A 23,129-nucleotide genomic window follows, 5' to 3' on the forward strand; every position below is an offset into this window, starting at 1 on the left:
TTTTTAATCGCGATCAGCTCTCCAGACTCGAGGCTTCTTCCCAGCAGGACGGAACCGTAGGTCCCATCCCCAAGTTGCCTGATTGTGGTGTATCTATTCATGGTGTGCCCCGCGCAGGCCGGACACTCATCTCAGGGCTGCGGGGGTTCAGTCCCGCCGTGGCAGCAGGCCTCCCCGGAGTGTAACCAAATTTTCCGATGGCAGCACCAGCACAAGGTATTCAGGAGGACGTGACTATCTCCCAAAGACATATTTCCAAAGGTCAGTCTCCTGCCTGGAGAGGAAAATGGGAGATAAGAATGAATGCGAGCGCACGTTGTGTGGTGTGTGTGTGTGTGTGTGTCTGAGACAGGGTGTTGAACCAACCCAGACGTCTGGAAGGTCAGTCTCCTGCCTGGAGAGGAAAATGGGAGATAAGAATGAATACGAACGCACATTGTGTGTGTGTGTGTGTGTGTGTGTGTGTGTGTGTGTGTGTGTGTGTGTGTGTCGCTGAGATGGGTGTTGAACCAACCCCAGCCGTCTGGAATGGCCAGGGACTAGGTCATGCTCACTCCCTCCCTGCCTTCTCAGTGGCTACTTGCATGCTCATAGCAGCGAGCTGAGCAGTTGTGACAAGAATCGCACGGCCTGTGAAGCCTCCAGTGTTTGCCATTTGGTGCTTTATGGGCCAAGTGTGGCCAGCGCTGGTCTCTCGAGCAGGCTCTTTCCTGGTTTTTGGTAAAGCTCTACAGCCTGAGGAAGGGACTTTATCACGGACTCAGAAATGAATCGACTCCACTGGAATGCTCCTCTGCTGAGTCAGGATGGAAACTGCTCACAAGAACGAGCCATAAGAAATAGGCCCCAACTGTTGTATGACAATGTGAACATACAACAACCAAGAAATGACAACATTCGAGTTGTCATGGAATGCTGCATGGAAGCTGCATGTGCTCTATGAACCATCTGTGGAGAGGCATGACAGTACTAACTCAGTTTTGGCAGGGAGATGAGGGTACACCCAACAGTGCTCTGGGACCACTCTTGGTACATGGTTTGCATTCTACGGAGACCCAGATTTGATCCCCAGCTGTACAGGGTCCCCCAAGCAGCCCCAGAATGATGACTGAGCACCAAGCTCCAGACACCTCCTGATTCTGTGCTCAGGTCATCTCTGGCAGTGCTCATGGCACCAATGGTACATTAAGTTATCTCTCCAGCCCAAGGACATTGATTTTTTCTTTTTTTAACTTGTAAAACTGAGAGTGTTTCAATTTCCCTCTAGTTAAACACGATCATCTACTAAGTATTTACATAAGCACTTTGTATTAAGATTATATGGTATTAAGAAACATAAATGCTTACATAAGAAGCCAATACACTAAATGAAACAATGTGTTTTTCAAATATTACTGTCAAACTAATTATCTGAAGAATTAAAACGTCAGAAAATCATTCTAAGTATGTGCCACTCTGCATCTAGATCCAAAATCTGCATCCTCTTCTTCCAAAAGAATTCCAATTCATGAACAAAGGATGAAATGGGGGCAAGGAAGCTTCACAGTGAGATTTATTCCAGAAAATGGATTAACAACCTCAGTATCAGATCCAAATCCATGAGATACACTGAGGGAAACACAGCAAGAGCACTCCATGATAATGATTTCAGAGGTGTCTTCAGTGATATCACCCCATTCAGAAAGAAAAATAAATCAATGAAAACATCAAAATAAATAATTTCTGCACTGAGGCTGGACTGGAGCGATAGCACAGTGGGTAGGGCATTTGCCTTGCAAGCGGCCCACCCAGGTTCAATTCCTCCATCCCTCTCGGAGAGCCCAGCAAGCTACTGAGAGTATCCTGCCCTTAGGGCAGAGCCTGGCAAGCCACCCATGGCTTATTCGATATGCCAAAAACAGTGACAAAACAAGTCTCACAATGGAGATGTTACTGGTGCCTGCTCAAGCAAATCAATGAACAACAGGATAACGGATGACAGTGCTACAGTACACTGGGGCTGGAGATATGGTAGGGTATTTGCCTTGCATGTGGCCGATCCAGGTTTGATCCCCGGCATTCCACTTGGCTCCCCGAGCACCTCCAGAAGTGATCCCTGAGTGCAGAGCCAGGAGTAATCCCTGAGCACTGCCTGGTGGGACTCAAAACAAACAAAAATTAAAAAAAAATAGTTTCTATACCCCACTGAATTAGAGAAAACATTTCCAGCCATACACTCAATAAAGTGCTACTATTTATATATACTTTGTATATAAAATATACAAAGCACTCAGCACTCACAAAGTTCAACAACAATAAATCCAATCCCTCTCCCCCTAAATAATTGGGAAGGAGCTGAAGACACTTGCTCCAAAGAAGACATAGCAATGTCAACTGGCGTCTAAAAACGTGCTCCTCAGCCCTGACTGAGTGGCAGGTCAAATGACAACGAGGTGTCATCTCACACCAGTTAAGAATGGCATATATCAAGAGAATCTAATCTAGAATAGACTTTTTTGATGTTACAAGGGATGTGGTTAAAATAAATAAAAAGGAACCACCCTCAGGCCAGAGAGATAGTGGTGTAGTGGTGCAGGGGTGAGGTACTTGCCTTGCTTGCCTCCAACTCCAGTTCTAACCCCCAGCACCACACAGGGTCCCCCAAGCACAGCCAGGAATCGCTCCTGAGCACCGAGCCAAGAATTTCACCTGAGCACTGCTGGATGTGGCCCCAAAACCAAAAGAGAAAACCTTTATTCATTCACTGCTGGTAGTAATGCTGTCTGGTGCAGCGTCTACAGAAAAACAGTATGGAGACATCTCGAAAAATTAAAATTAGAACTGCCATATGAAACCAGTGATTCCACTCCATGGCATCTCTCCCAAGAACACAAAACACTAATTCAAAAAGATATATGCACACTTATGTTCACTGCTGCGCTCTTTACAACAGCCAAGACTTGGAAACAACCCAAAGAAGTGGAAATGTTATGCCGCTGAGTGAAAAAGATGAAATCTTACCTTTAGGCTACAATTTGGATGAAACTAGAGGATGCCATGTGAAGTGAAATAAGTCAGAAGGAGGCCAAAGGCCAGATGACCTCACTCATAGGCAGTCCATATTGAAACAAGGAAGGGAACAGATAGTGTCCAATGAAAATAAAACCTTGGACTCTGACAACAGAATTGAGGTTATCAGGTGGAGGGCAGGGAGATGACATCATGACAGTAGTGGATGGACTCTGACACTTTGGTAGTGATGAATTGTGGTAACTTTATACACCAAAACCAGAAACATTAATACTACTATAAACCATTTAACCACAATACTAATGAAAGAAAAGGGAAAAGGGGAATAAAAGATTTGTTGCCTACAAGAATTCTTGATGCATGCAAATATTAGTAGATAGAAGTCAGAAGAGAGGGCTGGAGCAATAGTATAGCAGGTAGGGTGTTTGTCTTGCATGTGGCCGACCCTGGTTCAATCCTTGGCATCCCATATGGTTCCCCGAACACCACTAGGAATAATTCCTGAGTGCAGAGTCAGGAGTAGCCCCTGAGCATTGCTGGTTGTGACCCAAAAGGAAAAAAAAAAATTGAAAGAGAAACAGGTTATTTACATAGTTTTAAAGTATATCTAATAATTATTAACTTCCTAGTGAAAGATGGCAAGTTAACAGGTAGAGAGAAATCCAAGAGAAAGCTTCTTACCTGAATGATTCAACATCACCACTAATAACACTCATGACCTCGTGTAACCTGGACATCGAGTTTTGAGAAGGGCAGGTCACTTCTGCAGTGTTCCTGTCCCAACTGCAGGTCCTTCATCTACCCATGAGAAGATACCAGACAAACCAAATCTGAAAGTCATTCTACAAACAACTGACCAAATACTCTGCAAAAGCAGCAAGATCATAAAAGCACAGACTGTGTAATTGTCCCAACTTGAAGGCTATTAAGGAGACATGACAACTAAAATGCATTGGGACATCCTAGACAGGGTGCCTGGGACAGAAAGAAAGGACAGTCAGAAAACTTTGGGTGAAACTTCAGGCCTACTGTTCGGGTAACAGTACTGTACTACAGTGAATGTCCTGGTTTGCGCTGTTGTTCCATGATTATATAAGATGTTAGCACCAAGGAAGCTGAGTGAAGGATTTCTAGGAAGTCTTTGCATTATTTTTGAACTTTTCTGTACATGTGAAATGACTTCAAACCTAAAAGATAAATTCAGTCTGGTAAAAGCTAAGCCTAATCTTAGATAGCTTAAGAAATGAAATAGTGGGACTGGAGTACTAGTACAATGGATAGAGTATTTGCCTTGCATGCAGCCAACCCAGGTTCAAACTCTGGCATCCCATATGGTCCCTTTAGCACTGCTGGTAATGATATCTGAATGCAGAGCTAGGAGTAAGCCCTGAGCATCACCAGGTGTGCCCCCACCCCACCCCACCCCACCAAAAAAAATAATAAAATAAAATGGGTATGCCTAACTGCATACCCATTTCACTAGATATGTGAATCAAATCACTAGATCTTTCAGAGTTGAAGTTCTCACCATCAACTCATTCCCCTTCCCTTTGGGACTATTTTAAGATTCCTGGTTAAAGGAGCATCTTCCTGCCTCTTGAAGTCCTCCAGAATCACTTTTTTTAGCAGTTGAAGTTCTCCAGAATAATTTTCTTTATGCTGGGATACATCATTTATAAAGCAACAGCCGTGTGGCAGACTCTAGGTCATGGTTTGGGGATACTAAGACCAACTGAATTAGGTTTAATTCCCAGCACCGCATGGGTCTCTGAGAAACGTCAGGTTTGAGCTTGGAGGCCGATAACACAGCTGAGGTGGCCAGGGTATCCCCAACACCAGAGGGCCTGAGCAGCATCATATTCTTAAGCATGGAGCCCGCAGCCAGTGCTGGCCGAGAGTCACCAGCAGGGCCCCGATCACCTGAGTTGGGAGTTTCCCCTGACCCTCTGGAATGTCCTCCATCAAAGGAGATCAATGCCAATATGGCCCGTTTTCTCAAAAAAATCTCAGTCTTGTGGCAGTGGGTGAGGGAGATGAGTCAGGTGAGAACCTGGATGTGTTCTCAAGAGATTATCCTAAGGGTATGGAAAGTGGAGGAGGAAGCAATGGCAAAGTCCCTGGCTTTCCAGCTGGGTTTATCCTGTCTGAGCTCAGGAGGGCAGTAAAAAAAAAAAATGTCTTCATATACGACTTCCTAAAATAGGGGCCGGAGTGATAATACAGAGGGTAGGAAGCTTGTCTTGCACACGGCTGTGCCGAGTTCAACCCCCGACATCCCATATGGTCCCCTGAGCACTGCCAGGAGGAATTCCTGAGTGCAGAGCCAGAAGTAATACCTGAGGCCCCCGAAATAAATGAACAAAAAGGCTTTTTAAAAAAGTCTTTAAGGAAGACTTAAAGAAGGCTTAAAATTAAAAAAAGGAAGGGGGGGGATGTAAGTCTTTCATAAGATAAGGGATTCCAGTACCCCATGGAGTAGCAATAAAGACACAGGGCCTGAACGTGGGACTGAAGGAGGAATGGGGAGCTTGGAACACCAGTGTTTGTGAAGAGCCTTGGACTCTGGATCTTGCTGGGTCCTGTGTGAAAGGACAAACAATTCAACAAACAAATCAACACAAACAATTCTTCTATGTATGCTCAAGCATTCTATCTGCATTTACTTATTCTTTGAAAAGACCCCCTGAAGGATTTGTAGGTGAAGGCCCAAGTATGAGCATGAAATCAGTAATGAAATGTGTGCTTCTCAGCCTCCTCTGGTTCTAATTACCAGATCTTTCCTCATAGGACCTATTTTCCACTCCTTTAATTATCTTTGGCATTCATCTCTAAATCCTCACGCATTTATCCACCACCTTGACCAAACTCATTATCTATATTCTGAGAGCATGCAGGCTTGTTCCCACTTAGAAAAAAATTTTTTGCGATGATATTACACCACTGATTCAGAGAGAGAGCCATTACTAATCATAGAAGCCTTTTCTTTGATCGTTCATGGCTGCTCTCATCCCCTTACACTGTGTAGGTGGGAAGAGACTATCACTGAGAAAACTATTTGTGAAGGAATTAACAACTTTATTACAATACTCCTTGCTATAGCTTGCCATAGTGCATAGAACAAAATCCAATCATTTCTGGTAAGATTTAACTCTTATGCTGCAGTGGTTGCTTTGCAATCTGACACCTGCTCGAGTGACCCCGCGACGTACCATGAATCGGATGAATGTCTTGCCAGACCCTGGTGTCAGGCTGACAAGTATAATTATATTCAACTTTTACGGAGGCGCCAAGCCTTATGCAAGGATTTGAGGCGCATTACAGATGAGAGAAAGGGGAGAAGCGTCCTTCTTTGAAATATCTCACAATTGACAAGCACATGAAAAATGGAAAAAAAAAACTGTAGAAAGCCCTAGGAGAGTAACTAGTCAACTCTTAGGAGGAGGAAGAGAGCCGACAAACTCCTGAAGACAGACATGACACCAAGGTACTAAAGATCATGCAAAGTTTGCCGGAGTGATAGTGCAGTGAAAAGGGTGCTTGTTTTGCATGTGTCCGACCTGGTTTCTAGCTCTGGTACCCCATATACATGGTCCTCCGAGCCCTCTCAGAGTGATCCCTGAGCACTGAGTCAGGAATAATTCTGGAGCACTCTGGATACATCCCATTCTCCCTTATCCTCCCCAAACAGGGCAGAGCAAAGTTTAATGATAAAGAAAGGGACATAAGGGAATGGCAGCGGAAGGGGAATGTGTGCAAAGGGCTGATGGGTATCAGAGCTCAGGATTCTCACAAGTGGGTGAAAAGCCTTTGGTTTGTGCCCCCAGCACAATTACAATCAGTAGATGAACTTTTAACACTGATACTCAGGCCCCACCTCTGAGCGTCAGGTCACAGACGGGCACTGAATTTGGGTGGTGCTGAACACTTTCCTGTTAAGACTGTACCATGTAAGTAGCACTGTCATTCCGTTGTTCATTGATTTGCTTGAGCAGGCACCAGTGGGTTGTGAAATACAAGGGAAGGGCACAAAACCCAGGAAGGGCAGTAAGGAAAAGGCAAGAAATGACCAGAAACACAGGGTGGGGCCCAGAGATGAAGGAATGTATCTGCCATTCAGGAGTTTGGTCTTTATCTTGCATAGCAGGCGCTCCTGGAGGAGTTAGTTAAGAGGAGGTTATTTGTTTTAAACACACATACACAAAGACACACAGACACACAGACACACACACACACACACACACACACATATATAATATATATATATTTTAGACATCCTGGTTTATATTACTGTTAGTGACAGGACTGCATGCATACAATGTTTCAACATCACACTTACCAGCAGATTTCCCCCATTTTAGCTTCCACCTCCTGGGCACCCTCCCCACCATAGTAAGCTCAGGTCTGTGTTCTGTAGACCAGCTCTCAGGTTTGCCAAGATTTTACAGCATGGAAATGTTAATCGGGGGAAATCCCTCTAAATAGACCTGAGACTAGAGAAACTCAAGGAAAACTACCCAAAGAGGACTGTAATAGCCTGGGTGAAATATACTGCAGGGAGTGAAGGGAGGAACAAAGGCATGATGTGAAACTTAGCCACAGATGGAATAGGAAATTTGTGTGTGTGTGTGTGTGTTTATCAGACAATCTATACACACAAAGAACATGCTGCATTCTAAGGCATAGAATTTGATGTATACACAAAACTTTTCACTGAAGAAGCTCACTAGGCAGCCAGAACAATCCCTCCAGCCCCAAGCTCATACTTTAGTACACTCTTATTTCAGACTGCAGCATTCTGTCTGATGAGGCTGAAAAACACGTGCATCTCTGGGGAGGCGCCATTCACATGGACTGCTCCACGGACGGTGCCCACTCAAGGCTGACAACATGGCAACAGAGGGTCCAGAAGTTGGAACCTGATCATCTCAACATATCTTTGAGATACTGTTCAGCCTGTGATGAAACACTAGGAGAAAGAGAGAGGGAGAGGGAAGGTGGGCGAGAGGAAATGGAAGAATGATGAAGGACCTAAGTGAAATTGTGGGAGGGTAGCTGGAGGAGCAAACAACATGTAAAGAGAGGAAGTAGGGGTAATCACTTCAAGTCAACACTGATCAGAGAGACCAAAGTTATAATACGCAGAGATCTGGAGAACAGAATTATGACGCCCGTCTAAATTTTCTGTTCTTGGGCTGGAGCGATAGTACAGCGGGGAGGGCGTTTGCCTTGCATGCGAATGACCCAGGTTCGATTCCCAGCATCCCATATGGTCCCTGAGCACGACCAGGAGTAACTGAGTGCTAAGCCAGGAGTAACCCCTGTGCATTGCCGGGTGTGACCCAAAAAGAAAAAAAAAATAAATTTTCTATTCTCTAACCTACTGAATTATTTCCTATATTTATTTAGTTTAAATATTGTTTTTTTCTTTTTGGGCCACACTCAGCAGTGCTCAGGGCTTACTACTTGCTGGGTTCGGGGAACAATATGGGGTGCTGGGGATTGAATGCAATGCAACTGACCCTACCAATTGTACTACCGCTCCAGCCCCTCTTTTCTATATTAAAAAGAAATTACATATTAATCAAATAACCATTGACTAAAGGTATCACACAACCTGTTGTCAATTCTGAGCACATTCCAACAGAGACTTATCATATGCATTTGAGCTCACATACATTATTCTGCTGGTTGCCATTTCTGTGGTGGTCCCAAGATGATGACTCGGTCAGAATCTGACAGTAAAGGAACATGAACTCATTGACCTTCCGGAAAAGGAACACAGAGTCGGTTTGTGCATTAAGAAAAAAGAAGAGAGATACAGTAGGTGCCGTTGCTGATCCACCCGACAGCAGTGCTTCCCTTCTGGCTTGATTTACCTGATTGAACTCAGCATTCTAAATGACCAGAGCTGGCGGAAGCTGAGGTGCCCAGTCTCTGCTCAGTGTAAGCCCAGTCATTCTCCGGGTGAACAGAACACAGAGACTCATTCACCAGAGAGGGAATCCGACAACTTCTAAGTACAACTCTGAGTCTAAGAATAAACATGGATAAATCACTCGTTATCTAAACCACGCCTAGATTCCTCAGAAAGCCTCACCCTGGGGGCTGAAGAGATAGCACAGTAGGTAGGGCATTTGCCTTGCAGACAGCTGACCTGGGTTCGATTCCCAGCATCCCATATGTCCCTCGAGCACCATCAGGAGTAATTACTGAGTGCAGAGCCAGGAGTAACCCCTGAGCACCACCAGGAGTAATTACTGAGTGCAGAGCCAGGAGTGACCCCTGTGCATCGCCGGGTGTGAGCCAAAAATAAAAAAAAAAAGGCTCACCCCAAAAGGTAATAAGAAAATTACTGTGTACAGTAGTCATACTACCAGCATTTTCCTTAAATTAATCTTTTTAATCCTTCCCATTTTACCAGGCAGCTACTATTAATATTAGCCCCATTTCACAGATACAGAAACTCAGGCACAAGTTACTGGTTAAAGGTCACACAATCAGTAAGTTGTGGGACTGAGGAAGAACCCAGGCCTGCTGCCCTAGCCTGTAGGGAAAGATTGTGAAAAATCCACAGACGGGGGTCCAGAAAGAAAGTAGAGCAGGTAAGGTGCCGACCGTGCACATAGCTGACTGGGGTTTGATCCCCAGTGCCCCATAAAGGGCCCCGAGCACAGCCAGGTGTGTCTCTGAAACAACACAATCCAGAGAAGAGGAAACCTTTGGAGAAAGCAATCAGGAGAGAGAACCTGAAGTGGCTGCACCCGAGTGGGCTTCATTCCACCACCAAAGGTCCATGAGGCCACGAGGAGCACCCCAGAGTGGAGACACACAGGATCTCACCCCCAGAATGCCCAGGAGTGCCTCTCGGCCCTTGGTCATGGCCGCTGTGGAATCAGGGTGTGGACCTGAGGAATGGAGAGAGATGTTTCATGCCCCTGTGCCTCTGCATCAGGAATCGAGCTGCCATTTGTCTGGGGGGGAGGGGATGGATCAATGTATCCACTTTCCTGGTCATGAAAGCTGACGGAGAGAACACAAACACAGGACCCCAGGGAGCACGTGACATGACATGACTTTCTCTCTCCGAGAGGGACACGCGCCCTCCCCACCCTCAACCGAAGGCCGTGGCTCAGAATCGACTCCTCTCCTGCCCTCCTAGTCCAGCCTGGACCTCAGTCCACACAGCTGGCCAGAGCTCATGGTCTCGAGTCGGCCCCGGCACCCTGGCCTTAGCGCCTGGCCTGCACGGCCCCAAGAGTCAGGGACACGCGGCTGTGCCCTCGGCATTGGCCAGAACACTCACCGCTTCATCCTGGTTCTTGCATCTCACCCTCTGCTTAAGCAGCATCTTTGTCACGTTTTTTGTTTTGTTTTTTTTTTGCTTTTTGGGTCACACCCAGCGATGCTCAGGGGTCACTCCTGGCTCTGCACTCAGGAATTACCCCTGGCCGTGCTCAGGGGACCATGGGATGCTGGGAATCGAACCTGGGTCGGCCGCGTGCAAGGCAAACGCCCTACCCGCTGTGCTATCACTCCAGCCCCTGTCACGTATTTTCTGTGAATTCCACTCTTGGGCAGGATCTAAAAGCTCTCCGTGCTGGGCTGGGGAGACTCAGCTCAAAGAGGTGGGAGGCATGGGGTCCAGTCCCCGGCACTGAACGGTCCCCTGTGCACCATCAAGGAGTGAGCCCCAAGCACAGAGCTGGGTGCAGCTTGCAGAGCACTGTCAAGTGCATCCAAAAGTGATAGGAGAGTGGGGAGGGTGTTTGCCTCGCACGTGGCTAACCTGGGTTCAATTCCTGGCACCGCTCACAGTCCCCTGAGCACCAAAACAAAATCAAACAAAAAGCCAAACAAACAAAAAAAAGAAACAAGGGCCAGAGAGAGTACAGATTGAGACACTTTCTTTGCACCCCACTTTGACCCCCAACACTGCATATGGTACCTAGGCACTGCTAGGAGTGATCCCGGAGCACTGAGCGAGGAGTAAGCCCTAAGTATGGCCTAGTCAGGCCAAAACAAACAAACAAACAAAAGCAACAAGAAGAGACAAAAAAAATAAAAATTGTTTCTTCTCTTTTTTTTTTTTGTTTTGAGGGGCCACACCCAGAAATGCTAAGGGGTTACTCCTGGCTCTGCACTCAGGAATTACTCCAGGCAGTGCCCGCAGGGGGACTATATGGGATTCCAGGGATTGAATGGGGGCAAATGCCTGACCCACTGTACTACTGCTCTGGCCCTTAAAAAAAAATCATATATATATATATATATTTACATATATATACATATACATGTATATATATATATATATTTTTGGCTTTTTGGGTCACACCCAGCGATGCACAAGGGTTACTCCTTGCTCATACACTCAGAAATTACTCCTGGCAGTGCTCGGGGGACCATATGGAATGCTGGGACTTGAACCCGGGTGAGCCGTGTGCAAGGAAAATGCCCTACCTGCTGTGCTATCGCTCCAGCCCCCCCAAAAAATTCTTGATGCTTCTATTTCTTCCCATGCCAAGAAAGGATAAACTGAGCCGAGCAAAAATTTCATGACTTGTGAAGCTGAAGCACAACATAGACTAAGCGGCGAAATTCCCTCCCACTGCAAGGCGGCACGTCTCCGAGATCCACAGAGAGACTCTCGCGCTCTTCAGATCGGGCTCTGTTCTGTGGGTCTGCTGTGCCTCACAAGGAGTTTTATTTTGCTTTCAAAGTGTTCCAGGCAATACTGGAAAGAAATGTGATGATTTTCCCAGCGAGGTGACATTGGGGAAAACCTGCCTAGCACGGGTCCCAATTCCCTCCCCTCAGCTTCAATCCTCAGCGGAGGCAGAGAACATCTGCTTGTGCGAGGCCAGCCGCTCGCATGGGGTACCCTGCTCATTCACAGCCCGCAAAACAAGGCCTGGGGGCAGGGGCCCGGGGAGCCCGTTCCCTAGTTTGGAACCTTTGAGCGTCCCTGAGCCAACGCCACCGCTGCCCATTTTTTTAAAGATAGAAGGCAGGAAACTGCACGCAAACCTGGTGCGTGTCCTGGATTCTGGGTTATCTGCATCCTTCAACTGTTCAGATTTTAAGGCGGAGCTTTTTCTCCCCCAGCCCTAATCGGTTCAACACATCCAGCCTCACAGCAAAGCTGGATTAAGTACAAAATCTCATTAATGGATCGTTTTTTGTGGCACTTCTGAACTCTATTTCTGGCATTCTAGGTTTGAACAGATCCCGACTCTATAAGACTTAATATTGCTTTTGCCGTTGTTGTTCCTTTCTTTTCAAGAGGTGTTAAAATATTTATATTTTCTTTGGGGGGGTTGCTAATTCTTCTGTGCACATGCATTTGAATATAAATGTCTTTTAAGTACCTGTCTTTTGGAGTTCGTGTGGTCAAAACAAACTTTCTTCACGTGGAACTTAAACTGTATCTTTTTTTTTGGGGGGGGGTCACACCTGGCGATGCACAGGGGTTACTCCTGGCACTGCACTCAGGAATTACCCCTGGCGGTGTTCAGGGATCCATATGGGATGCTGGGAATTGAACCTGGGTTGGCTGCGTGCAAGGCAAATGCCCTCCCCGCTGTGCTATGGCTCCAGCCCAAACTGTCTCTATCTTGACAAAGGACTGCATTAGCGATGCTCTCAGCTATTCTGGCAACTGAAGTGATGGCAGAGAGCATGGCTGAGAGGTATGACCCCTCTCTCCCCTATATAATACTTACTGCCCTCACTGCCTTCAAACCCAGACAATCAGGAATGAGCACATTGTGCAACAGGGCCCTCAATCCCATAAGAAGGGCCACAACTTCAATATCATGATTCATAATATACATTTGGTGCTGGGCTGGAGTGATAGCACAGCGATAGGGCGTTTGTTTTGCATGCAGTCGACCCGGGTTCGATTCCTGTGCCCCTCTCGGAGAGCCTGGCAAGCTACCGAGAGTATCCTTCCCGCACGGCAGAGCCTGACAAGCTACCCGTGGCGTATTCGATATGCCAAAAACAGTAACAACAAATCTCACAATGGAGACGTTACTGGTGCCCGCTCGAGCAAATCGATGAGCAATGGGATGACAGTGACAGTGACATTTGGTGCTGGATAATCTCAGTTGTCTGTGGAATACAGAGATAAAACAAGGGAATAGATGATATTGGACAATGACAAACTCTTGGCCTTGGATTACAAAACTAATTAACAAACAGTAGAGGTGAGGGAAATGAAGGGAGGAACAAAGACCCGACCAGAGGTGTTGTGAGGACTGTGGTGGAGGCTCAGGGGCACTGTGGTAGTGGTGGGGTAGAGGAACTTTGTACATCAATACCATAAGTATTAGGGCTACTGTAAACACGTTACCTAAATTATAACTTTTTAAAAAGGAAAGAATATGGGAATAAGGGTAGCTGAGCAGAGCCTTTGGGACACTGGTGGAGGGAACTGGTACTAGAGGACGGATGGGGTGTTGGAGTGATGGATGCATGAAAAGTATGAGAAAATATTATAAATCCTAGTACCTCAACAAGGAGGGAGGGAGGAAGGAAGGGAGAGAGGGAGGAAGGGAGGAAGGAGAAGGAAAGGAAGAAGGAAGGAAGGAAGGGAAGAAGGAAGGAAGGAAGGAAGGAAGGAAGGAAGGAAGGAAGGAAGGAAGGAAGGAAGGAAGGAAGGAAGGAAGGAAGGAAGGAAGGAAGGAGAAGAAGGAGAGGAAGAAAAACAGATTTGGGGAATCAGATGACCAAAATATGTTTCTCATACCTCTTTGGTCTTTAACCCCAGTTACTGACTCACAGATCCCCAGAGCCTTAGAATTCCTAAGAGAACAATAAAGGAGCCTCTTGTTATGTGAGTAAGAAGACTTCTGCAAGACCTAAGGATGGGGGCTAGTTGCCAGGAGAACCATCCAAAGTTGAAATGGTAATGGGGGCTGGGGGTGCTTTCAAGAGACTAAGTTCAATTGTCAATGGACAGCAAATTAGTCATATGTGCGTATGCAATGAATCTCCCATAAAAACTCAAAAGGAGGGGCACAGAGGAAGAATCATTTTACCCCGGCTTAGGTGAAATTGGATGAGTGGGAGTGAAAAGTTCCCCCTTAATGAAGGTTGCTGGAGGTGCAGAAGTTAAGGACCCACCTTCTGTCTTAATCACTGGCTCAGGTTGTAAAGCTGAGCAAGGTACAGGAGGTGAGGGTGAGGGGGTGAATGACAATGCGTCATACACTCCAGAGTTCAAACATTGCAGAGGGCTACAAGAAACTCAAAAGCCAATCTCACTGGAAGGTATATTATCATAAATACTAACAAAACGTTAAACAACTCATCAAGAAACTGCAGATGTTTACTACCTTCATCTGCACTTTAGGCTCAAAGACTGTCTCCCCCATCACACAACTCTCCCATGGGAACACAAACATTCAGAGATCCCTTGCCTTGCATGTGGCTAACCCTATTTGATCCCCAGCATCTTCAATGGTCCCCCAAGCACCATGAGTAATCCCTGAGCAGAGAGTTAGGACTGAGCCCTGAACCGTAGGAATAGCCCCAACACCGGACTCCCCGCACAACAAAAAAAGAAAAGAAAAGAAAAGAAAAAAACCCAACATGCAAATCAACGGACTCTGCTGTGTGGGACACAGGTGTATGGATCATCCTTCAACAACCAGTGGATGAAGGACACGAGAAAAAGAGAGAGGGGGAGGGGAGAGGGAGAGGAGAGAAAAGAGAAAGAGAGAGAGAGAGAGAGAGAGAGAGAGAGAGAGAGAGAGAGAGAGAGAGAGAGAGAGAGAAGAAAAGTGCCTGTCATAGAGGCAGCGGCGGGGCGGGGAGGGGGTGATGGAAGGGAACCTGCCTGGGGACACTGGTGCTGGAAAATGTATACTGGTGAAGGGACGGGTGTTGGAATACTGTATGACTGAAAGCCAATCATGAACAGCTTTCTCACTAATGGGCTATCTCACTGTCACTGTCACTGCCATCCCGTTGCTCATCGATTTGCTAGAGCAGGCCCCAGTAACGTCTCTATTGTGAGACTTATTGCTACTGTTTTTGGCATATCCAATACACCACGGGTAGCTTGCCAGGCTCTGCGTGCGGGTGCGATACTCTCGGTACCTTGCCGGGCTCGCCGAGAGGGACGGAGGAATTGAACACGGGTCGGCCAAGTGAAAGATGAATGCCCTACTGCCTGCTACTGCTCCAGCCCCAGCTATCTCACAGTGATTCAATTAAAAAAAAATTGTCATCTGGGAACTACAGTCATGTAGAGAGCAATTTTCACAATGTTGTCAAATATACATTCTACCCTAACACATACTTTCTGGTCTGAGTCATGGTCTCTTACAGTAACCCAAGGATGGTCACATGTAACTTTATCACAAGTGAGACTAGGTCTGCACAAAGGTAAATGACTCACACTACTCTTCTCAAAAGATCCTTCAGGAGCTCTTGGATCTCAAGTGGCTACTAAGAGCCCCCAGCAGATGGGGAAAGTATCAGATGAAATGAAGCCCTTCCGTGGACAAAAATGAGCTAGAAGGACATCTTTAAGATCTAGAGATAGTACAGGGATTGAGGTGCTTGCCTGTATACGGCTGACCCTGACTCCATCCCTGGCACCTCAGGTTCATCCAGTTCCTCTGGGAGCAACTCCTGAACAGAGAACTGGGAGTAACCCCCAAGCACCATTAGATGGGGCCTCAATCCCACACCCAAATAAGGAATCATTTTAACTAAGATAATATACAACTGAATGCTAATTAGTATTGTTAATAAATAGCATCATAATATATGTCATCAGAATATATATCAGAATATACATATATATATATATATATATATATATATATATATATATAGCATCAGGGCTGGAGTGATAGCACAGCGGGTAGGGTGTTGGCCTTGTATGCAGCTGACCCTTGTTCGATTCCTCCGCCCCTCTCAGAGAGCCCGGCAAGCTACCGAGAGTATCTGCCCACACAGCAGAGCCTGGCAAGCTCCCCATGGTGTATTCGATGTGCCAAAAACAGTAACAAGTCTCACAATAGAGACGTTACTGGTGCCCGCTCAAGCAAATCGATGAGCAACGGGATGACAGTGATACAGTGAAATATAGTTTCAACAGAACCAAAGTGCAACATGAGAACACATAATGTTAAGGAAACTCCAGGCTGGAGATCTAGAATGTTTTGTTTTGTTTTGTTTCCTGAAAGGGTCCGTAATGGGGCCAGGAAAATGGTACAGTGGGTAGGGCACTTGCTTTGCACACAGTCAACACAGGTTTGATCCCAGGCACCTGATATGGTCCTTTAAGCTAAGGAGTGATCACCAGGAGTGACCCTGAGTGCAGGACCAGGAGTAAGCCCTGAGCACCACTGAGCATGACCCAAAAACAAAGCAAAGAAATGGAAAAGAACCCTTATTGACACAACATTCTCACTTTACAGACGAGGTTCGACTGACAGGAATAGAACCCTCTCATCTTCAGAATACAGAGCTTTAACAAGGAAATGCTTTCCCTGTTCCATTTTGGTTTGGACCACCCCTGGTGATGCTCAGGAGCTATTTACCGCTTGGTGCTGGGGGGGAGGGGCGGGAGAGGGGGCGGGCCTCAAACCCAGGTCTGCTACATTCAGAGCATGTGCTTCATCTGTTGAGCCCTCGCTCCAGCTCTGCTGCTCTAATAGTCTATTAAAGATGTTTTAGATTCTCCCCTTCTCCGCATATATATGGGCTGGAGCGATAGCACAGCAGTAGGGCATTTGCCTTTCACGCGGCCTACCCGTGTCGATTCCTCTGCCCCTCTCAAAGAGCCCGGCAAGCTACCGAGAGTATCTCGCCAGCGCGGCAGAGCCTGGCAAGCTACCCGAGGAACATTTGATGACAAAAACAGTAACAAGTCTCATAATGGTGACATTACTGGAGCCCGCTCAAGCAAATCGATGAACAACGGATGACAGTGATACAGTGATATATATATATATGTATATATATATACACACACGTCTTCATTTGTCCTAGTGTAGCCATATATATGCATATATGCGCATATATATACCCATATATATAAAATAGAAATATAGTGCTAATATTCAACTACGAATAGAAAGCAGTTGATCTCCAAAGAGGTGCTTTCTTCTTCCTGTGAGCCAGCCCAACAAGTTAAGGCACACGGGATGTGCCTGCAGCTCCGCAGGTGAGTCCTATTACGGACACTCTTTCGATGAAGGTTTCAACTTTCAAAGAACAGTGACTCAGGCACTAACTCACTGTGCAGGAATGCTTTGGTTTCCCTGGAAGGAATCAGAAATGGATACTTTCCCCTGGGACTGAGTGTTTCCTTAGGATTATGGAATTATTTTTTCTAGCATCAGACAGCACCTCACCTGGGCAGGAAAGCCCACATCATTCTTGGACGTCAACTAGAGACCAACCAGGGTGTCACTGTTTCTTCTTTGGCTGCAATTAAGGACACCTTTGACTTCTTCCTTCACTTGCAATTGGCCTAGAAAGTAATTTATTTCATCCATGGAACTGGAGCGACAGCACAGTGGGTAGGGCATTTGCCTTGCATGCCGCACTGACCCGGGTTTGATTCCTCCGTCCCTCTCGGAGAGCCTGGCAAGCTACCGAGAGTATTTTGCCTGCACGGCAGAGCCTGGCAAGCTCCCCGTGGTATATTCGATATGTCAAAAATAGTAACAAGTCTCACAATGAAGATGTTACTGGTGCCCAGGGCTGGATCGATAGCACAGCTGTAGGGCGTTTGCCTTTCATGTGGCTGACCCGTATTCGATTCGTCTGCCCCTCTCAGAAAGCCCGGCAAGCTACTGAGAGTATCCCACCCTCACGGCAGAGCCTGGCAAGCTACCCGTGGCGCACTCAATATGCCAAAAACAGTAACAATAAGTCTCACGATGAGAGACATTACTGGTGCCCGCTCGAATAAGTCGATGAGCAACGGGATGACAGTGACAGTGACAGTGGCTGGTGCCCGCTCAGCAAATCGATGAACAACAGGATCACAGTGCTACAGTGCTACTTCTTTTCGCAAGGCAATTTTTCTAGACAATTTGTAGAATGTGTATTGATAAGGAAGTCAAAATCGTGTTTTCTTCTTCTTTTGCTTTCTTTTTTGGGATACACCTGGGTAAACTCAGTGTTTATTTCTGGCTCGGTGTTCAGGGGATCACTCCTGGTGCTCATAGAGGACCATATGTTGGAGATAAAACTGGGGTTGGCCACATGCAAGGCAAGTGCCTCACTGGATGTACTTTCTCTGGTCCCCTGTAACTGTTTCAAAGCAAGCAGAACCACCATTTAGAATCAGGTCTCACTATAAAATAATTCCTAGGCAAATCACTGCACACACGCGCACGCACGCGCACACGCACACACACACACACACACACACACACACACACACACACACACCCTCTATTTGCACATTTTGATCATACTCTAGTTGTGGGCCCTTTTCAGAAGACTGTGGGGAGCCATAAAACAGCCCTAGTGAAGAGAATCAACAACAAAGTGAGATGCTGTTCACAGACTGCCAGATTGGAGTGGACAGAAAGGCCACTGTCCCTGGATTTCTCCACAGAAACCACCAGATGAGAGGTCCTGCCATAAATACATACACTCACACCTACCCTGCAAGCAGGAAAATAGAACAGTGAGGGAAAACTCCAATTCAGCAAGATCCTGCAAAATGAAACGAAGGAGCTTGCCTCATGAGCAGCCCAGGAAAAAAAATAAAAATAAATTAAGAGGCGGTAGTGTTCCTGGCAAGGTTCAGATGGAAAAACAGAAACAGATCCCAGAAGCAGAGCCTTCGCCAGAAATAACTGAAGCCCGAGTCATTTAAGTCAGAGCAGAATTATACTCACGGAGGATGCAGCACATGGCTGCCCTAGCCTCTGGGCCTCCACACTCAGCCCTGACTTGGAATCTGCCACTAACAGGTCAACACACATTTATGGGAGATTTGCTACATATTCAGGCTTCTGCAATTCATCGCCTGGGGAAGAGCAGAAAGAGGTCAGACACGGGCCAGCCCCTGTTGAGGCACTAGAGACCATCTTACTCCAAATACAGCTTGCTAGAGGAGGCATTTCTCCTACCTGACACATCAAAGAGCCAACACTAGGAGAATTCCACAGGGCCACGTGACTTATTAAGTCGAATCATGCCCTGACCTCAGTTTTTCCTGCCTCCAAAGCGCACACCACCATATTACCATGTATCGAATACAGCGCCTGCCCTAAAGCAGTTTAACAATCTAGACCAATTAGAGATCAATATAACCAATGTAACAAAACAAGGATCCTAAAAGCAGAAGAGGAGAAAGGAGAAAAGAACATGAAGGAGAAAAGAAAATGTCATGGTGGGGCTGGAGCAGTAGTCTAGCGCGGGTAGGGTGTTTACCTTGCACGTGGTCGACCCGGGTTCGATCCCTGGCATCCCATTTGGTCCCCCGAGCACTGCCAGGAGTAATTCCTGAGTGCAGAGTCAGGAGTAACCCCTGAGCATTGCGGGTGTGACCAAAAAAGCAAAAAATAAAATTAAATTAAAAAGTCACGGGAAAAGCTGCATGCTGGGCCTTGCACAGGGCAGTGATGAGAAGAGAAAGGGCTTCTAGGGAGAGAGAAATAAGCAAGGGCACCACATTGACATTAATCCTGGACCCCTTCGCAGGGCGGCAAGAACAAACTACAGCGCGGGCAAAGGCGGATGATGAACAGAAAAGGGGATTTCAACAGAAGGGTGTGGAGTCCTGATTATGAGAGGCCTTGGGAAATCAGGCAAATTATTTCAGACTTGAGATAAGAGAATGGAGAGGAAGGAAAGGTTGTAAAGCTGGGAGAGAGGCGGGCAGTGAGGCTTGGGAAAGATCCACAAGGCCAAAGAGAGGGAAAGGGGCGGGTGTTAAGGACCTGCTCAGGGGCCAGATAGGACAGCCGTGAGGGCCTTTGTCTTGCATGCGGCTGACCTGGGTTCAGTCCCCAGCATCCCATACGGTCCCCCAAGCAACCCCCAAGCACCACCAGGAGTATTTTCTGATTTCAGAGCCAGGAATAACCCCTGAGCATCGCTGAGTGTGACCCCCCCCCCCAAAAAAAAACCACCCAAAAAAACAAAAAAAAAACCCAAAACACAAAGGACCTGCTCAGTCAGTCAGCTATCATGCAGGGAGGGGGTGGGTTGGGGGCAGGAGTGGAGAGGCTGGCTGGTGTGAGGGTGGGGGGTGCTCCAGACTAGAAGGTGGAGAGAGGGCTCTAGGGATACCACATTCTAGGGCTGAAGAGACAGAACAGGCCTGTGGCCAATTCCATTTAAATCCCTGACACCACAGAGTTCCCTGAGCACCTCCTTGATGACCCCTGAGCACAGAGCCAGGAGTAACCCCTGAGCATTTCCAGGTATGGCCCCAAAACACTCCCTCCCAGGCCCCCATATAAAGAATTCACATTCCAAAGGTCTGAATAGCACTGATATGAAGGATGAAGGTAAAGAAGGAAAAGATAGTCAAAATTATTCCAAAATTTCAGAACCGATAGGACTTTTGTTACTAAAAATCTCAAAAAGAAAAAAAAAAATTAGTGGGCCGGAGCGATAGCACAGTAGGTAGGGGATTTTTGCATGTGGCTGACCTGGTTCCATCCCCAGCATACTGTATGTTCCCTCAGCACCGCCAGGAGTAATTCTGAGTGTCCTGAGTGCAGAGCCAGGAGTAACCCCTGAGCATCGCTGGGTGTGACCCCCAAAAGTCAAAAATAAATAAATTAAAAAAATTAATTTAAAAAAGAATGAAAGTATAACAAGAACTTGGGTGAGGTTTAATATCAATAAATAACTTCCCACCCCTCACCCCTCCACCTAGAGGCCTATTTATGATCCTGCTAGCTCAGTTATCTAGGTAAAACTGTAGGTAAAAAACTTCAGTGAGAACAAGACATTCTTGGCAACTGAATGCTCTTTCTGTGGCAAGGGTGACAGATTTCGCTGTTGTCTCATGGCTCCATCCACCCTCCCATAGGCTCCGTCCATCATCTAAAACTACAAAATTATGAAAGTACGTCAGTGTCATCCATCCTGCCCACACAGAAGACAAGTGAGAGAAACCAAAGAAGTGGTGAGGGCGACTATAAAGGGCTGTACCTTAAAGAAGAGCTGTAGGAGATATCACTTTCAAATTAAAAAAAAAAAATCCCAGCACTATCTTCTCTCCACACCCACAAATTACTGGTCCTCAGGATGACAGGAAAGCAGGAAAGGCTCCTTGAGAAAATTGCTGCGCTTTGTTCAGAAACTATTTCAAATGTGCATATTTCCGCATACATTAGCTCCCAGCACAGTTAGCATATGGTGGGGACACAAATTCTTCTTAATCATTTATATGTTGACTACACAAAATTCGGGGCTCATTTAAATTTTATATTCAGCAGGAGCACAATTCACCATTGGGCACCTCCAGGAAAAACCCACTCACAGGAAAATGTGAAAAATGAAAACTGTCGCTCTCCAACTTCTCTTGCTACCAGCCAATGCCCCTTCGTGGAGCTCTAGCCCCCCTCCGCCCATACAAACTCCCGGTGGCATTTCTTCCAGCACAGTTCAGGGCAGGGAATAACACGCTCATCTGCAGAATGATGCATCCAATTACTTTTTTAATCCTGAAAAGTAACAGCCTCCCGCGACAGTCGCAAAGTTTCCAGGTGCATTTTCACAAAGGAAAACGGTTGGTTCTGGAAAAATCCCGCATCCTTCCACCTAGCCTTTACTCGGTTTTAGGAGGAAGAAGAAGAAGAAAAAAAAAAACCCCACGGGTAAAAAAGAAAAAATGGTTGCACCGATTGGGTGCGGATTTTGACTGGAGACCCCGTGTGGGACAGCCCAAGGCCTAGTCGGAAACATTCCCGGAGCAGAGCCCACCCCCTCCGACTCCGACAGGCTCCGCATCGGGCGAGACTTAGTCTCCCCCCACCCTCTCTAAGGCGCCAAGGCAAACACCCATCAAAAGCGTCCAGACTCGGCGGACCCAGAGTTCTCCAGCCTACGGGGAGGCATCCACATGACCAAGGAGGAGAGAAACTAAATCCCATTAGCGACTCCCCCCCAATCCCCCCGTGGCACCACCCCCCAGCCCCTCGCGGGGCCCGCCGGACCTGGGGGGGGGTCCCTGCGCAGCGCCGGCCCGTCCCCCCCCACCCCCGAGTGACCAGTGCCCGCCAGTCGCCCCCCCACCCCCCGATCCCCGACCCCACTTACTGGCGCTGCGAATCCAGGCGGGGGCCCGCCTTGCGGTGAGCGGCGCTCTCGGCGACAGGGCGCCGCGGCCGGCTCAGGCGCTGGGGACCCGGCGAGCCGCGCTGGCAGCGGCCGAGGGCTCGGCTGGGGACGCCCGGCAGGTCCGGCCACTCGCTGGGGCCGCGCGGCGCATGGCACAGCAGCGGGAGTCGGGCCTCGGGCAGGAAAACAAACAAAAGGCAGGGAGGCTCTGCCGGGCCCGGCGGGCCGCTTTCCCGGGGAAAAGTTACCCTGCAGCTCCCCTCGGTGGCCCTGCGCGTCCCTGCACCGCGTCGGGGCCGCCGCAGGGCGCGCCGGCTTCGGCCCGCCCGACCGCGCAGAGCACCCGAGGCCGCCCAGGACCACCCAGGCGACGCCAGCGCCCGCCGCGGCGTCTCCTTACCGAGGAGCGGGCCGGGGGGCACCAGATACCGAGGTCTGGACTTGGAGGCCGTGGTGCAGGCAACGCCCGGAGAAGGTTTTTCGTTCTAGGTAATCCAAGTGAAACATTTCCCAATTGGAAAAAAAAAGTAAACTGAGGTTGGTTGCATGCATGAGAGGCGGGGGGTGGGGGGGAGTCAAATGAACGCCACTGAAGTGCACACTGAGAGATGATCAGGTGGGGAGTAAGTTATAATATTTCAGCACAGTAAAAATATGTCCAAGCACAACGGCTGCCTTCTCGTCTTCATACGAACGCCAGGCGTTCTATGGTGAGCACCCTTCGTTAAGATGGGCTAGGTATCCAGATGGCCAAGAGACAGGAAAGGCTGTACGCGTTCGCCTGTGCCATAAATTATGTTACAGACATAGCCTTAAAGCATCCATCTGAGCACTGGCTCTAA

The 23,129-nt window shown here is 47.5% G+C and overlaps 2 protein-coding genes across 3 annotated transcripts in view; both read right to left on the reverse strand.

The window, feature by feature from the left end:
* Positions 1 to 248, reverse strand: part of CILK1 (ciliogenesis associated kinase 1) — a 50,727-nt gene extending 50,479 nt beyond the window's left edge. For both annotated transcript variants that reach the window (XM_055136834.1, XM_055136833.1), the window contains exon 1: positions 1 to 248. In XM_055136834.1, the coding sequence (XP_054992809.1) occupies positions 1 to 101 (101 nt within the window). In that variant the 5' untranslated portion in view covers positions 102 to 248.
* On the reverse strand, positions 132 to 22,733 carry LOC129404407 (uncharacterized). The gene is made up of 2 exons (XM_055136835.1): positions 22,267 to 22,733; positions 132 to 274 (listed from the first exon to the last, which is right to left on the reverse strand). The coding sequence occupies exon 2, from the start codon at positions 249 to 251 to the stop codon at positions 132 to 134; it is 120 nt and encodes a 39-aa protein (XP_054992810.1). The 5' UTR covers positions 252 to 274; positions 22,267 to 22,733.
* Between the last annotated feature and the right edge of the window lie 396 nt (positions 22,734 to 23,129).

The sequence above is a fragment of the Sorex araneus genome, chromosome 4, assembly GCF_027595985.1.
Source record: "Sorex araneus isolate mSorAra2 chromosome 4, mSorAra2.pri, whole genome shotgun sequence".
Lineage (NCBI taxonomy): Eukaryota > Metazoa > Chordata > Mammalia > Eulipotyphla > Soricidae > Sorex > Sorex araneus.

What these genes read in the sequence shown, in the direction of transcription:
- LOC129404407 (XM_055136835.1), bottom strand. Translation starts at nt 251, where the DNA reads ATGTCTTTGGGAGATAGTCACGTCCTCCTGAATACCTTGTGCTGGTGC.